We start from the raw sequence: 18,369 nt of genomic DNA, 5'->3' as shown, positions 1-18,369 counted from the left end.
TGTGGTATCTCTGTTTACACGAGTCCCACTGGAAGAGTCCCTTAGTTTGATCAGTGAAAAACTGGATGAAGAATTGGTGAAGCTGACATCCATGTATTTTTTAATTTAATGGCAACATTTTTTAACAGAATGATGGTGTGGCTATGGGTAGTCCTTTACCACCCACATTCGCCAATTTATTTATGGAGGACTTCGAGGATATGGCACTGAGAACTTTGGCTTTGCAACCAACGTGCTTATGGAGATATGTGGATGATATCTTTGTCGTCTGGCCACATGGACGTGATGCTCTCAATAGATTTTTGGATCACTTCAGCTGTCTTCATCCCCAATTAAATTTACCATGGAGGTCGAAAGTGATGGGATTTTTCCATTTTTAGATGTTAAGGTTTATAAAAAAAAAAAAAAAACAGCTGGTACTTTGGGACATAGTGTTCACCAAAAGCCAACGAACATGGATCGGTGTCTGCATTCTAAGAGTTGTCATCCACCACACCAATGCAGTGGCATCCTTAGGACTTTTGTACGCAGAGCATATGCCATTTCCGACATGGGCAGCTTAACACAAGAACTTGCGCAGAAGGCTGTTTTTAAGGAAAATGGTTACTCTGAGAAGCAGATTCGTCAGGCTATGGAGTTTGGACCTTCACTGGAGGTGCATGAAGAGGAACATAGATCGGTGGCCTCTATCCCTTATGCTGGGGGCATATCGTTTAAGGTAGGAAAAATTTTAAGGAATTTTAACATTAAGAGTGTGTTCTGTCCACCTCCCGCGATTATGGCACTACTCAGCTCTGTGAATGATGATTTGGGGCTTAGGAAACCTGGTGTATACAAAATTCTATGCCAATGTGGGAAGGCTTACACTGGCCATTCGGTTCGCACTGTTCATGACAGGTGTGCGGAACATTGCCGTCATACAAGACTACGACAGCTGGAAAAATCGGCAGTAGCAGAACACTGCTTAAATGAGAGAAACTGTATGAAATATGACAAAACTGTGATAGTTGCCAACACTTCTGGTTTTTGGAACAGTGTCTACAAAGAAGCAATTGAAATTAGGTTGGTGGATAATTTAATTAAGAGAGACAATGGGTTACTTCTCAGCAGGACGTGGAATCCTGTATTATCCTGCATCAAAAGAGAACATTCTTCAGTGCAGCCAGCCCGAGTTTTCAAATATCGTCCCTGAGTGCAATTTATCATTGCGCCAGTGCTCTACTAAGGGTGGCGTCACCTGCCCAGTCTTGGAGGGCAGCAACTGTGATGGGCGGCACATGCGCCGCATACAGTAGGATAGCCTATATAGGACGTCGATTGGCAGCCTGGTGTCAGTTCACAGCAAGACTCATCAACAGAAGCTGCATTCCCCTGAAGATGGTGACCAGTTGGATCACCGAAATATCGAATGGAGTTGATTTTAGGATCCAGCAGCAAATCCGAAGAGACTTTCAAGACTTATTATGCCGGGAAAGCCTACAATATCACAAAAATCAGCACAGTTGAGAATGATACCCAGCTGGATTTACATAAGTTATTTATACATTTAATAATGACAATATTATAAGAAGGATAGATTGTCACTCACCATATAGTAGTGATGTTGATTCACAGACAGACTGAACAAAGAGACTGCTAAACAAGGTAAACAAGTAAGCTTTTGGCCAAGAGGCCTTCTGATGTAGATTGAGTGTGCACCTGCACTCCTGCCCCCCCCCCCCTCCTACCTCTCTCTCTCACACACACACACACACACACACACACACACACACACAAAAACCACAATCTCTGGCCGCTGAGGACAGAGCCGATGGCGATGGTCATGCCTATATACACTACCGCGCGCACACACACACACACACACACACACACACACACACACACACACACATCCATCCGCACATACACAGACACAAGCAGACATTTGTGAAGGCAAAGAGTTTCAATATTATATCTGTGTGTGTGTGTGTGTGTGTGTGTGTGTGTGTGTGTGTGTGTGTGTGTGTGTGTACTCTCACTGGAAAAAGGCCAACAGATCGAAAGCTAGTGTTAACTGCTTTCTATTACGTGTTTCTGTGTGCCACACACCAGTCCTCTACAGGTAAGTTGTTGCCTTTCCCTTATTTTACGTAATTTTCCAGCCAGAAATTTCCATTGTCTTTATATAACTTCAATTACTTTGATAGGATGGCTAGTCAGTGCCTACTGAACTTCAGAAGGTGAAAATCTTAGTACTGCAAATAAAGAGAAAGCAGAAAACACAATTACTTATACAGTATACCAATATCAAGCAGAGCAGACTTGGTGGGCTACAAGACCACAGGGAGGGATTGACAGGAGGTGGCAGCAGCAGCAGGCAGGCAGAGGCAGTGACGAGTGGAAGGAGGCAGCGATGGATGGAAGGGTGAGGAAAAGAAGGAAGATATATTTTAGTAACGTGGTAGTAAAATACGGTAAACATTAACTATTCCCTTTTTCTTCAGCAATGTACCTTTAATAGCTGCATCAATTGTATGTTCAGCCATTGCTCTGTAAGTTGTCCATTTTCCTCCAGCAATTGTCACAAGCTTATTGTCACTGACATGAATTATGTGATTTCTTGCCAATGACTGTGTGTCTTCCTTGTTTGGGTCCGATACCAGTGGCCTTATTCCACTCCAAGCTGATAGAACATCTCCTCTTCTCACTGCAACAAAGAAAGTTATGCAGCCTATGAAATGCATGTTTCACAGCCTGCAGATATGAACTAACTAGGAAAATACATAACTGGTAAATTATAGCAAGAAAAATCTCCAACTGTATTAACAACATCTGAATCAGAATATTACAATAATATTACAAATGGGTGAAAAACAGAGTAAATTTCACTAACACTTAGTAACAGAAAATTAATAAATTACGAGAAAGTATTTCTGGCCAGGACTTATCTACAGGAGGCAAAATGTGTAGTACAAAAAGGCAATACCCTTCCCAGCTTTCAGAACTGGTAGTTCCTCCCTTGAGGAGGGGAGAGGGATTGGTTGGGGAAGGTTAAAAGGAAGGCCATTCACTAAGACTTCATGTGAGGGGTCCATTCTTCCTTTTAACCTTCCCCAACCTATCCTCCTCTTCTCCCTGAGGAAGAAACTATTAGTTCCAAAAACTGGGAAGTGTGCACAAATTGGTAGTATCATTCCTTTTTGCCTCGTGAAGGTAAGTACTGATCAGCTATTCTGCCTCATATTAAACAATGGAAAATGCAGCATGGAATGTAACAATATTATGAGAAGGGAAGTTGCTACTCACCATACAGCAGAGATGCTGAGTCACAGATAGGCACAACAAAAAGATTTTCACACTTTAAGCATTTGGCCAATGGCCTTTGTCAACAATAGCCACACAGACACACATACACGTGCCCCCCCCCCTCCCCCCGTCACACACACACACACACACACACACACACACACACACACACACACACACACGCAAATGCAACTCACGCACACGACACACACACGTTGTGTGTGTGACTTGAGTTTGCGTGAGTGTGTGTGTGCATGTATGTGTGTCTACTGTTGACAAAGGCCATTGGCCAAAAGCTTTAAGTGTCAAAACTTTTTGTTGTGCCTATCTGTGACTCTACATCTCCACTATATGGTGAGTAGAAAACTTCCTTCTCATAATACTGCCGCATAATAGTTAGTTTTTTTGACTGAATTTTCCTTCAGTAGAGTACATTTAGAGTTTTCTGAAATATTCATTTAGAGTTTTCTGAAATATTTCACACCAGGCTAAATAGTTTATTTTCATCATTAGATTGCTTTATCTACCCATGGTTTCTCAAACTTTATGTGAGAGTTTATACAAACATGCACTTGTGATGATCTTATGTCTCAAATGTCATATTATATACCACTTTTTGGCATTTTAGCTTATTCTTTAGTTTTGCTGGATACTGCATATTTACAGTCATGCAGCAACAGCTGGTTAGATATAAAAATGTTATCATGTTCATGATATTTTTTGAATTATCTTTGTTGTGTGTGTTGCATGTGTTGGGCATAATATTTGAATTAGTCCCAGTTTGGTCAGCACCTCCCTTCAAATGCAGGCACATTGAGATGTGTGTGTATCACTGTAAATGGAATGAAATTGCACCCGTTCCATGACAGCATACAGTATAATTAATTGTGCCATGCTGCAGAACACCTGAAGCTACAGTGTGTCAAGGCATATGATACTTCTGTGAATCAAAGTGTAGCTTCAACTGGCTTTGGAGAAACACCAGTTTCAACAACAAACAACAAATTATGTAATGCATCTTTGACTACTGTCAATTATATCCTTAACTGCCTCTTAATATTCTACTAGATGAAGACTTATGTTTGGTCAGCTGGAGAAAAAGATGTGGAGAGAAATAATGTAGCAGTGTCACTAAAACCTTAATGACAGAGTTACCTACTGTTATGGATGATGTTACTTATGAAGAGGAAATATTCAGTTACAAAACTCAAGAAGCAGTAGGATGCAACACCACTTTTGCAAAAGCAAAATACATTACAGATGATGTGAAAATAATTATATACATTTAATGCAATGTAATGTAAAAGAAAAGAAGATTCCCAACTAAACTACAACCCAAAAGACAGAAAAATAGTCTACCTACTATGAGAGAGAGAATTACACAGATAAACGATAAAAGATTCATCAGAGGTAAAATGACATAAAGAAATGTAACATAACAATGAAGAGATTGGAAAGTTATCTAACAATCCATAAATGGGGACACAACTTTAAACAAAGACAGATTACCCCCAATGCACTTTCTTCGTAGTCAGTTTCCTTCCTTCATTTCTTACTTCTTGACTGGCAGGCTGTACCTTTTAGATTAAAAAGTTCATATATTTCATACACACTGTTGTTGTTGTTGTTGTGGTCTTCAGTCCTGAGACTGGTTTGATGCAGCTCTCCATGCTACTCTATCCTGTGCAAGCTTTTTCATCTCCCAGTACCTACTGCAACCTACATCCTTCTGAATCTGCTTAGTGTATTCATCTCTTGGTCTCCCTCTACGAATTTTACCCTCCACGCTGACCTCCAGTACTAAATTGGTGATCCCTTGATGCCTCAGAACATGTCCTACCAACCGATCCCTTCTTCTGGTCAAGTTGTGCCATAAACTCCTCTTCTCCCCAATTCTATACACTATGTGATCAAACGTATCCAGACACCCAAAAAAACATATGTTTTTCATATTAGATGCATTGTGCTGCCACCTACTGCCAAGTACTCCATATCAGCAACCTCAGTAGTCATTAGACATTGTGAGAGAGCAGAATGGGGCACTCCACGGAACTCACGGACTTCGAACTTGGTCAGGTGATTGTATGTCACTTGGGTCGTATGTCTGTAAGCGAGATTTCCACACACCTAAACATCCCTAGGTCCACCGTTTCCAATGCGATAGTGAAGTGGAAACGTGAAGGGACGTGTACAGCACAAAAGCACACAGACTGACTACATCTGTGGACTGACAGAGACCGCTGACAGTTGAAGAAGGTAGTAATGTGTAATAGATAGACATCTATCCAAACCATCACACAGGAATTTCAAACTGCATCAGGATCCACTGCAAGTACTACGACAGTTAGGCGCGAGGTGAGAAAACTTGGATTTCATGGTTGAGCGGCTGCTCATAAGCCACACATCACACCGGTAAGTGGCAAATGACTCCTCGCTTGATGTAAGGAGCATAAAAATTGGACGACTCAACGGTGGAAAAACTTTGTTTGGAGTGATGAATTATGTCACACAATGTGGCAATTAGATGGCAGGATGTGAGTATGGCAATTGCCCAGTGAAGGTCATCTGCCAGTGTGTGTAGAGCCAACAGTAGAATTCGGAGGTGGTGGTGTTATGGTGTGGTCGTGTTTTTCATGGAGGGGCTTGCACCCCTTGTTTTGCATGCCACTATCACAGCATAGGTCTATAATGATGTTTTAAGCACCTTCTTGCTTCCCGCTGTTGAAGAGCAATCTGGGGATGGAGATTGCATCTTTCAACACAATCGAGTGCCTGTTCATAATGTACGACCTGTGGTGGAGTAGTTACATGCCAATAACATCCCTGCAATGGCCTGGTCAGCACAGAGTCCTCACCTGAATCCTATAGAACACCTTAGGGATGTTTTGGAATGCTGACTTCATGCTAGGCCACACCGACCAGCATCGATACCCCTTCGCAGTGCAGCACACTGTGAAGAATGAGCTGACATTCCCCAAGAAACCTTCCACCACCTGACTGAATGTATGCCTGCGAGAGTGGAAGCTGCCATCAAGGCTAAGGGTGGGCCAACACCATATCGAACTCCAGTGTTACCGATAGAGGGTGCAATGAACTCTTAAGTCATTTTCAGCCAGGTGTCCTGATACTTTTGATTGCATAGTGTAGTGTGATTCAAAGGTCACATTCCAGAAGACAAACAGGGTGAACCAGAACTGCACTGACAAACTTTCGGAAGTGATAGTATGTATTGGGGAAAAAAAAAAAAAGTCTAGTATACACGAGCTATGAGCAGTTGTTCACCATCACTAGTGGGAAACACATCTCATCTACTGAATGAGTGTTCATAGCTTCTGAGATACGTGCTTTAGAGCCCACATTTACTGTACTTTTTTTCTGAAAGATTGGATGAGTTCTGGTTCATCATATTTGTCCTAAGGAACATGACTTTTGAATGACTGTGCTGCATTTTAATTAGCCCAATTCTTATGAAGCTAGATTTCCTTCAATAATTTCATATTTTTTCTTCTTCCCTCTCTTATTATTATTGGACTGAAGTGAGCATGTCTCCTGAATGTTGCTGACTGCTGTTGCCTAACAAGTATGACTTATCCCCCGCTCACAATACACGCCAAGGAAAAAAATCCATATTTGGGAGTAAAAAGCTCCCTATTCTTCTAGCATAAGACAGACAATTAAAATATAAATGAAACTAACTGTACAGCATGTTCAGAATGCAAATTCTAACAGTGCTCTTGAAACGTAATGCACAAAACAAATTGCATTCTGCGCTAAATGACTCAATAAATTAAAATATGCAGGTAACAATGAGAGTGAGTAAATATTAAGTTAAGTAAAGTAAACAAAGGGAAATCCAAGATGAAATGTAACAGTATTATAAAAAGAAGGATAGCTGCTACACACCGAGTAGCAGAGATGCTGAGTCACGGAAAGGGACAACAAAAAGACTGTCAGTTGGTTATGGCTCCAACTGCCAGAGACTGAGGTCATGTACGTGTGTGTGTGTGTGTGTGTGTGTGTGTGTTTTTTGTCAATTTTTGACAAAGCCTTGCTGGTCGAAAGCTAACTTTCTGACAGTTGTTTTGTTGTGCCTTTCTGCGACTCAGCATCTTCACTGTACAGCGAGTAGCAACTATCCCTTTCATAATATTGTAAGTATTAAGTCAGAAAGTCAGACTGTTTTGCAGTACAAGAAGACAGAAAGAATGTGAATATATTTTGTTGCCTATGTGTGTGTGTGTGTGTGTGTGTGTGTGGAGGGAGGGGAGGGGAGGGGAGGGGAGGGGAGGGGAGGGGAGGGGAGGGGAGGGGAGGAGAGAGAGAGAGAGAGAGAGAGAGAGAGAGAGAGAGAGAGAGCAAGCATTAATTTATGTTTTTATGGCTCTAATTTTACTTGTAAAAATTAAACAGTAAGGCATCTCACAGTCTGAAATTGCCCTCTAGCAAACCTATTCACTATCATTATCCATCAAACAATATTAGGCCTTATGGAGAAATCTAATAATGAAACACAGAGGGGAAATAATCATATCACACAAATAACTAAACCTGAACAAACAACTAATATAAATAATTTGGAAATTATACTTCTGGCATCAATGTGTCCATCAAACAGCAACTGCAAAAATGATGGAAACAGCATTATATGCGAGGGATTTTTGGGCTAGTAAATAATTCTACAGCACCATGCCTAAAATCAGTCACACCATATGATCACTAAGAAATGAATTTTGAGATCTAGAGGTTTACTGCCTGAACTAGCCCTACATTATAGATTGGAAAGTAAGTTTCCACACACTACTTTAAAATTGAAGAACTTACATTTTCCTATCTTTCAAATCAAGATACAAATCCTGCTTATGACAGGTCATTCTGATTACTAAACTACATGAAATAATCAGCCCTTGCACCACACAATTGAAGCCTTTTCAAAGAAAACTATCCACTTTCATAGCTAAGCCTGACTACCATGCTGAGGACCTAAGTTTCATTTCCAGCACTGCCCAGGATTTTTTCCTGGGTAAGAGGAGCATGGCAATGTCCACAAAAAGACTTGAGGTAACAGCTAAGCACTTGCCCGCGAAAGGCAAAGGTCCCGAGTTCGAGTCTCGGTCGGGCACACAGTTTTAATCTGCCAGGAAGTTTCAACAGCTAAAGAGCTATGTGAAGAAGAAGTAGTAGTAGTTACTCTGATTTTGAAAGCTGATCTCAATAGTCAGAAGTGTGGTATTTTGATCTCATGCTTCTCCAGTACACTCATTACAGCATGCCTTTCAGAGAGAATGGAGCAGCAGTGCCCTACAAGAACTATAGTGTCGTAGAACGTAATATATTTGTTTCTTGCAAAGAATGAAGTTGGTCATGAGTTTTTCGATATGTCTGAAAACACAGATAAATAGTTTTGCTCTTATTTCGAAGAAGATCTCTATAGTTTACTAATGATGTTTCTTGAATAGTTTAACTTCCATTGTTCACCAAAAATCCCCAACATAAACCATGGTTCTATCCAGCTCTCACACTACAATACGTTTCCAACTGGCCATTTGAACAATGTGTTTACCTGTTACAAATCACCATTGTCATCATCCATACATACACAACACCATTACAATTCCTAAAATAAACAGCATGTTACACAGGTAAGATCTCAACTATTGTTAGAAACTCCTGTAAAGAATACCAGTGTGCCACAAGGAAGTTCTTTTGGAAGCCTACTGAAAATGAAAGCTGCTGAATACAGCACACTTTTCTACAGTACGTTTTCAGATAAGTTTTCCACATGCAAGTGTCTTTCTCACTAAATGCTGTTACAGTTTCTTACGAATAAATCAATATTGTCAAAACCAGAGATGGCAAGTTTGAATTAAGAGATACCTGATACTACATACCTGCACAGGGCATTCAGACTGTTGTTACCTTTATTTTTTAATTAATTACATTTTGTTCCTTCTGAAAACCCATTTTTTCCCACTGAAGTTTGGTATTTTCAAATTTGTACCTCTACAATTTTGAAGGGGAGTGGACACTTGGATAGTTAAATATATCTACAACTATATTCTGCAAACCACAGTGAGGCGCATGGCAGAGGGTACGTCCCACTGTACCAGTTATCAGGGTTTCTTCCCATTCCGTTCACATATCGAACACAGGTAGAATGATTGGTTGAGTGCTTCTGCCTGAGCAATAATTATTCTAATCATATTCTCACAATCCCTATGTGAGTGACATGTATGGGATTATAGTATATTCCTAGAGTCACTAGTTAAAGCTGATTCTTGAAACTTTTTTAACAGACTTTCTCGGTATAGTTTATGTCTATCTTCAAGGGTCTTCCAGTTCAGTTCCTTCAGTACCTCTGTGACATTCTTCCATGCATTAAACAAACCTGTGACCATTTGCATTTCCCTTCTTCGTATACGTTCAATAACCCCTGTTAGTCCTAACTGGTATGGGTCCCACAAACTTGTGCAATATTCTAGAACTGGTTGCACGAGTTATTTGTAAGCAATCTCCTTTGTAGACTGAGTGCACTTCCCCAGTATTCTAGCATGTAGTTAAATACATGTGATTGTATGACATCATAGACACCATAGTGACTGCTTCATTGATAGCATCACTGGTCGAAGCTGACTAGGATTGTTTCACATTGTTTACCACTTTCCTTATCTTTACTTACACCATGATTTAAAAGCAATGGCAAGGTATGTTTGAAAGAATCATCCAAAGATGACACTGAAGTATTTTACGAAAACAACAGAAACCTAACTCTAGATGTTCGGAGATGGTTTTGAACACTACAGCTATCAAATAAAAAAAGCAGTCTTAACCATTTGTTATAGTGCTCAGTGGATATACAAATCAATTTCATCTTCTTTCAATATTGCATACATATGTTTTGCCATTTTATATCTCAGATTTAAAGTGAGTTGTGAGTACATGTCTATGAGCTTACCTTCCACATCAGGATTAAGGTAATTCTTCACTTCTTCCAATATGAACATGATTTCATCCTCAGTTGGCTTGGGATGTGCTGTGACCTGGCATGGCAGGTCAGTTGTTCCTGCTATTGTATGCTTTTGCCATGGGAGGAAAAAAATGACACGTCCATCAGAAGTATTGGGATCCAAGAGACCCATCTGATCTGGACTGAAATTTAGGAGAACCACACAGAAATGTCTTACACCGCATTTATAAACAATAATAATAATAAAAAAAAGATAAATGTAAATGTATAGCAATGCATCACATATAACATTAATAGTTATTGGGGAATTTTTCTTTCCCTTTTAATTTACAGAATGACAATTCTATTTCCCTTCCCTATGCATCACACAACTATAATCAACTGTAACGTTGTTTTATTGGGACAATCATTAATGGCTTGTCCTTCACTGTGATATCCCTACCACATTTCCAGACCTTTATTCTTGCTGCTATTCTGTTTTCTCTAAGGGCATGTCTAGTTGATGATCTTATTAATCTTTTACTGACACAAACTGCTATCAGTTCTGTAGTAGTAGTTTCAGTTAGCAGCTAGTAAGTGAAACTTATAAATTTCACAACTCTAAGCAAAAGAGTGGTATTCCACTTACATTTAAGTTGATGTGAGTACTCTATTTTCGAGCAACAAAAACACTACTACATAACTAATTTTATTATGCATAAAGACATTACAAACAAATATCCAAGACTGACAGAGGTGGCACAGTAAGACACTTGACTCATATTTGGAAGTAAAGTAAATCAAAATCCAGATTTAGGTTTTTTGTTCTTCCTCTAAATCACTTGAAACAAATGCTGGAATGGTTCCTATGAGAGTACATGACTTATTTCCATCCATAGCCCAAACTTGTGCTCCAATTCAAACAACATGATGATGAGCTTTGGATGATTGCTATTTTTCCAAGACATTCCTACATTGCATCTATAATAGAGTACAAAACAAACATTGCAACCATGACCCAGCAAAAAGCTCACATCCCGTTTCAGAACAGATACAATTTGCTAATTTCTGGTTTTCATTTCAGTCATTCTATAACAAGCCTGAGCCACACAGGTTCACATTTACATCTATACTCAACAAACTTCTCAGAAGAAGATGCAAAGGATATTTCCCATTGTATCAGTTATCTGGGCTTCTTCCAGATTCTTTCAAGTATGGTATGCAGGAAGAATGACTGTTTAAAAGCATCTGTGCATGCTATTCCTAGATTCATCATTTATGGAACAGCATATCACATGATACATTTATATGCAGTTTTAATAATGTTCTAGTTCTTACTGACTACTGTAAACTATTTTGTACCAAAACAAAGGTGGCAACTAAGAGATCATTTAGTATTGTTGATATGACGTGACACAATGATTTGTCCACTAAGAAAAAGTCTGAGTGGATGATTTTCGACAGATAAAGAGCCAAATTTTAATTGCATTAGATACACGAGTTCATAAATATTGTACGAACATACCTATAATAACCGGGAAGCACAATGTGAACCCCCGAGCTAGGGCAGCATATTTCTCTTGCCTTAGCATCAGCCATCTTTCGTATATGGTCCGTAAATGGCCCTGTAGCATTAATTATGCATTTTGCTTTCACATCCCATTCTTGACCAGTCAGTTCATCTTTCAAATGAGCCCCACACAGAATTTCTTTCCCATCTTTGTCTTTGTCTTTCAAAAGGCTTGTCACACGAACATGATTTGCTACTGTTGCTCCATGTCTTGTGGCCGTCAGAGCTATTGCCAGATTCATGCGTGCATCATCTTGTTGGCCTGGAAAGTAATTTATGTCCAATTCAAGACGAACTGCAGCAAAACTGTCACTGTCACAAAAATGTTGTACTGATAGCCCATATTTGCACGCCATTTATTAAGTGATTCATCCTTACCATCATAATATACAATAGCTCCACGTAGCTTGTCTCCCTGCAGCATTGGGAACAGCTCAAGTGCATTAGATTTTGACAGATAGTATGAACTCTTAACAGTTTTTGTCCCAGCAACGAAGTCGTACATTTTGATGCCAAACCAATAGTATGGAATTTCCCAATACCTGTCAATTTTAACAAACTTTTAGTTTGTTTGTGAGATACAAAGAGTTATAAACACAGCAACATATTATATATAACTGAAAGATTAAAAAAGCACAAGTTTTTGACTATGCACTGGCAAACATATCTACCATAATGAGAACTACGTTTTAACTGACTTACGTGTACACTGGTAACATAATTGGCAGTGGTCGAGTTAAATGTGGTGCTGAATGTAACATGTTAGCTCTCTCATGGAGGGCTTCTTTTACCATACGATACTGCTCAATGTCAAAATTCATAATGGCCTTTTGCAGATACCGAACACCGCCATGAATGAGTTTCGTACTGCGGCTACTTGTGCCGCAAGCGAAGTCATCAGCTTCCACCAGTGCTGTCTTCAGACCTTAAACCAGCATTTCCATGTTCTTATAATTATAGGTCTTTAGCAAAAAATCTAAGATCACTATCCATCTTCATTAAGAATCTGACCTCTAGTAACAGCATCCAGTGCACAACCCGAGCCGGTAGCACCACCGCCAATTATTAGTACATCAAAATCTTCAGACTGCAATGACTTAATTTGATCTGCTCGTGGTGGCAGGTGTCTTTTTGCTCGCGGTTTGTTTTTCACTTCAGCAGCTTGTACCTGTACACAAAACAATGAATACAGTAGGGCCACAACTGTGATGTAACGTTTCTAACTCGTAAGATTTAGTTTGCGTAAACATATCGTTATAAAAACACTTACATTCAAATCATTTTCTTTAAGAAAGGTCGTAACAGCGTATGCTCCAGCTCCAAAAGCCAGTCCACTAACTGCCAGTCTTCGAACATGTGAGGCCATAGTGCTTTAAAATCTGCAGAAGAAGCAACACTAAGAAATATTATCAGCGGCATAATAAAAACTGGGTTTTATACTTGTAAACGGAAATTGACATTTATAAGTACTATTCTTGAACAAGTTAAAATTTGTAAGTCAACATAAACGTCATGGAACGCTTAAGCCCACGCCGCTATGCAGTTATTAAATTTCTTTGTCTACTAATGTGAAAATAACAGTGTTTACGGAGAATTTTTAAACCTGGTTGAGACTGATTTGCGTTTACACACTACGTACTTAATACACTATCAGACATCAGCCCATGCGCATTCCAATATGAAAGTACACAGCAACATACTGTGCTAGGCGTTCTTAAAGGATACGTACGCAGTATATGTTACGGTGGGAAAAATGCCGTTTCCGGCATCAATGAAACTATTTACGAAATACTTTCAAGTATTTCCACTTACCATCTTCTGGCTGACAACTGTCACTTTCGAATGTTATAGATTTGCGGGTTACTAAGTTGGTCAATTTATATTCATTTTACTTTATAAACACTCGAAAAAAATGTACTCAAGACACTTACCTGACAGATCGGAAACGAATTAATAGTAATCGTTACCGATCACGGTACTTCTCCTCTTCCGTACCGTGATCGCTTGCAGCTAAGGACGCGGACTAGTCGGTTTATTTCTGAAGGGATATTCGAGACTCATTTGGCAAACCTCTACGAACGCATCACATTGGATAGAAGGTGTACCCAGGTGGGGGAAACGATGTTTATTTTCGGCATTTCAGCTGACTGTATAGGCCTACGCCAGACTATGACCTTTTCAGCTGCTCTCACTTGCATAGTCCGCTTCATGTATATAATATTGTCTACCAGGATTACACACAGCATAGATTGTGTACATGCAGCCGGCAGGTTTTGGAGCAGTTAGGGTGCGTGATACGATATTTTTCCGTATGTGCTTAATGACAAAAGTTACTAAGCGTTTGAACAACATGTATCTGATTCGGTACAACAGTAAATCATAAGGTTATTTTTTTTTTCCTTGGGGGTCTGGCATCAACGTACGATTAATTGTAACGTGATGTTCCTCACAACAAGAATGTGCGTCGTTTCCTCTATTTCTACCGATTTTTTTGAATTCCTGTCAATTTGACATGTATCGATTGAATTTTCCTCCCTCTTTTGATATACGATATATCGATCACTCTACCGGTCTCCGGCGTTTTTCGTATATGAACAATCGTCTGCATATGAATCGATTATAATGCATAGCGTTAAAAGCTTTATTTGTTAGTGTATATGTTACACACTATCATGGAAGAACAGATTGATTAAAAGCATCAAAAACAAAAGAATGAGTCTATACATGAACTCTATTCGACTATATATATATATATATATATATATATATATATATATATATATATATATATATATATATATATATCACCAAATCCGCGATACATGATGACATTGGACCAACAAATATTTTCTTCATGATTTATGGGATTTTGGTGTAATGTACATCTGACACTGCTGATAATTACATTTTCAAAAGAAACACATATTTTCAGAACAGAAGCTACAGTTAAAAAGAAACAGCAGATGTCTGTCATGTAGCACCGAAGCTGTCCACTCATGGAAATGTGTAGACCTACCTGGCTCAATGCAGATTGTCGGTATAGATCTGAAAATATGTTTCTCACACAAAGAACAAAAGTAAACTCTACATGTCATTCAAGCATTACTTAGTAATGAATAACCGCCCCCCCCCCCTTAGTAATGAAAACACTTATGTTCAGTTTTACGTTTAGTGAGTAAATAATTTTTCGCTTTCAGATATGTGCAGATATGTGTCCTCGCTTATGGAAGAACATTCAATGGAAAAATATCATAGTCGTTATCGAACATTTGCAATTTGTCACGAAAAAACTCAAAATTATAAGGTAGATTAGGAAGACAAAAAATTACAAGACACAATAATATAGCAGGAATGAGCGCGGAGAAAACAGGTTTTACTTTCAATGTTGGCAGACAACAACACAGTTTTCCTTCACCAACGTCACCGTCAGAACTTTCCTTCCACGAAACAGTGATGGTGTCGCGAACTTGTGTGATGTCGCCATTTGAAATGCATTGTGGAATGTTTTGACGTGACGGCATGTGTCCATTGACCTTAATAGTACATTGGATACGGTATTAGCCAAATTTGAGAGAGAGAGAGAGAGAGAGAGAGAGAGAGAGAGAGAGAGAGAGAGCACAAACTTCATTTATCAAATTACAAATAATGAACATCTAATGAAATTGGTCCAAATTTCCAGTCATTTAAATTTCGGTTTGCTAAAGCTGTGATTAATAACACAAGAATACTATTACTTTGTACATGAAGAAACGACCTAATATTTATGTAAAGGTTCTTTTATTCTGTGACTGTTTTAAATAACTGGTTAGGCCATTGAATAATGTAACCATTCATCATTTGGATTTGCAACTCTTTGTGTTTCCCATGTTTGCAGTTAAAATTGTAGGATGTGAGGTCCGCTAGTTATGCAAAACACCGTTTTTTCAAGTATCCAAACATGTTTCAGCACCACTGTGCCATCATATGTGGGTTTCCGTTTTATTTAATCTGTTATGTGAACATTTTTGCTAAATGATTACAAAGTTATATGGATATTTAGTTCAATCATAGTTCGTTTCTTTTTGTTAGTACGGTGTGCATGATTTTACAGGACCACTCGTGTGTTATTTATTAAAGGTAGCTTGTCATCTGAAATCAAACGATGTTGATGAGAAAGTTTGTTTGGAGTTAACCTATCATCTAACGTGAATAAAAATGAATATAGGCGCGAAATACCGCGACAAACTGAAATACTTTTAGATGATAGGATAACTTACAACGAACTTTCTTATCAAATGAAACGATCTATTGTTTGAACTAAATACCCACATAATTTTGTAATCATTTAGTAAAAATGTTCACATAACAGATTAAATGAAATGGAAACCAACAGATAATGGCACATTGGTGCTGAAACATATTTGGGTACTTGAAGAAACAATGTTTGGCATAAATGGCGGACCTCTCATCCTATAAATGTAACAATTATGCGTGAAACACATTTAGAAGATTATGCTATTCTACATAGAGACATGAGGACATACAATATCTTCTAGTGCTGTGACCAAGGACATGTTTTTTTGGTTGTCACAGTTGCCAAACTCTTTTTCAATGAATGTCATTTACAAACATTGTAGACTCATAAATGTAAGGGCTAGATAAGCTCTTATTTTCAATTCAGTGAGGTGTAGTCTAAATAATTCAAGTTTCTTTAAGCTTTAAATACACTTCACAGTTTTTACTACATTCTGAAGGCTTTGTTGGGGCTGCATTACTTCAGAAGATTAGCCCTTACCGAAGTGATGTGTAAAGTATAGATAATATGTTTGAATTACTGTTTACATCTGTGCTCTTTGTCGCACGAAGGTCATAACACGTTTTGAAGGATTAATTTCAGTAGTTTTCATACGACAGTCCCCTATTAGGATGCTTCATAACCATGTTCCAAGAAAGTAATAAACAGTAATTGTGTTCAGCAATGTATGTTGAGGAGTCAGTATTATATCATCCTTGCAGATGTTGGGAAGAGCTAAACCTCATGAACATAGTTTATTCTTTACTTTTTATTATCTTATTTTATAGAAACCAGGTAGTAATCAGGGACATTGAAGAGTGTGTTGCTGATTCTGCCGACATTTTATTTGGAGCCATAATTTAAACGCTGGTATCACATACATACAAAACTTTATGTCAATAAAATCGTTAGCACCATTATTGTGAAGATGGAACAAATGGAAACCTAGGACAGAGCCTTGTGACAAATCATATTTAATCATTGAGTTACTGGATAACTGTGCCTTTCTTCTGGGTTATTTATGTGTGGGATACGTCTGACGTCTTTTTGGGCTTTCAAATGCTTTTGGCAGACCAAACAAAACTTTGACAGCATATCGTTGCCATTCAATGCTTTAAAGGATGCAGAAGAACATCATACATTACCATAGATGTAGATTTGAATAATAATAATCTTTTTGTAATATATTACAATTTTGAAGTACAGTATACAAAAGTATTTCAGCTACTATTAAGAAACACTGAGTCGGGGTACTGGATGATATTGGCTACGTTAGCAGTGTCTTCTTTTGTGAACTGAGGAGTTAGTTCATGTGTTTGTAAGCTATTGGGAGAGGTATAGTTGAGAAGCATATTCCAACTATGTACAGTAGTGGTTTTATTATATAATCAGATACTTTTTAAGTATGTAACCTGGAACACTATCTAACCCACAAGCATATCTCTTTTTGAAAGACTTAATTATATTAATCTCTGTCTGTGTAACTTAGTCAAGGAATTTAAGAGAAGTGCTCAAATGTTTTGGGAGCCACACCGGTGTACCTGCATAGTGCTTTTCAATTAACTGAAATGCCATGTTTCTAAAATACTCATTGAACTAATCATCTACATGAGTTGGGTCTAAGAGTCTCTTATTTTCTATCTGAATAGTAATATGGTTTGATAATGACCTTTCTCTGACAGCTTCTGATCAAATCGCTTTCCATACAGCTTATATTATTTTTGTCCTTAAAATATAACCTTTGTTACATGTTGTAGCTTTCGTTACTTAGTGAACATTTGTTTATATTTTTTACATAGTTTCCAAGTTCTGTTGTAATATTCTTGTGTTTGATAAATGTGTGGTAAAATGTTTGCTTTCTACTGGATGTATTCTATATTTATTTTTTATTGGAAATGCTATGTCAAAATAATAGAGATACATATTGTGGAAGCTGTCAAATATACCAGTTACTCCATTTTTACTGAAACTGTCCTCCTACCTTTCCACCAATAGCATAAAATTAAATACTATGTTGTTACGATCCCTGTACTGTCTCTGTCCAATAACTTTATTTATGGTCATCACTTTCTGTAATGTTTAATGCAGTTAACAGAGCTTGGGCTCCATGGTCAATGTAGCCTGTATTTATTATACAGGGTGCGCACAAAGTCTTACCTTGATTATAAAAATTTATAACAGAATAACCGTTTGACATAATAAGTCACATTTGATACCGTTACATAGGTTAGTGTTACTAGTTGTTATGACCAACAGATGGCGCTAGTGCTCCACAACACCGACGCGCTTCCTTAGGTC

General features: G+C 38.4%; 1 protein-coding gene across 2 annotated transcripts in view; it reads right to left on the bottom strand.

The window, feature by feature from the left end:
• The window catches only part of LOC124612310 (glycerol-3-phosphate dehydrogenase, mitochondrial), a 54,930-nt gene extending 40,962 nt beyond the window's left edge, over nt 1-13,968 (bottom strand). The window contains exons 1-8 of one of the 2 annotated variants that reach the window (XM_047140433.1): nt 13,730-13,968; nt 13,069-13,194; nt 12,810-12,966; nt 12,501-12,723; nt 12,177-12,340; nt 11,754-12,060; nt 10,238-10,431; nt 2,492-2,686 (exon numbers count right to left, since the gene is read on the bottom strand). In XM_047140433.1, the coding sequence (XP_046996389.1) occupies nt 2,492-2,686; nt 10,238-10,431; nt 11,754-12,060; nt 12,177-12,340; nt 12,501-12,723; nt 12,810-12,966; nt 13,069-13,164 (1,336 nt within the window). In that variant the 5' untranslated portion in view covers nt 13,165-13,194; nt 13,730-13,968. The remainder of the gene's footprint in view (nt 1-2,491; nt 2,687-10,237; nt 10,432-11,753; nt 12,061-12,176; nt 12,341-12,500; nt 12,724-12,809; nt 12,967-13,068; nt 13,195-13,729) is intronic. The other variant, XM_047140432.1, reaches the window with a different exon arrangement.
• Between the last annotated feature and the right edge of the window lie 4,401 nt (nt 13,969-18,369).

Source organism: Schistocerca americana, chromosome 4 (assembly GCF_021461395.2).
Source record: "Schistocerca americana isolate TAMUIC-IGC-003095 chromosome 4, iqSchAmer2.1, whole genome shotgun sequence".
NCBI classification, from domain to species: Eukaryota; Metazoa; Arthropoda; class Insecta; order Orthoptera; family Acrididae; genus Schistocerca; species Schistocerca americana.
This window is presented reverse-complemented; position numbering and strand designations above follow the sequence as displayed.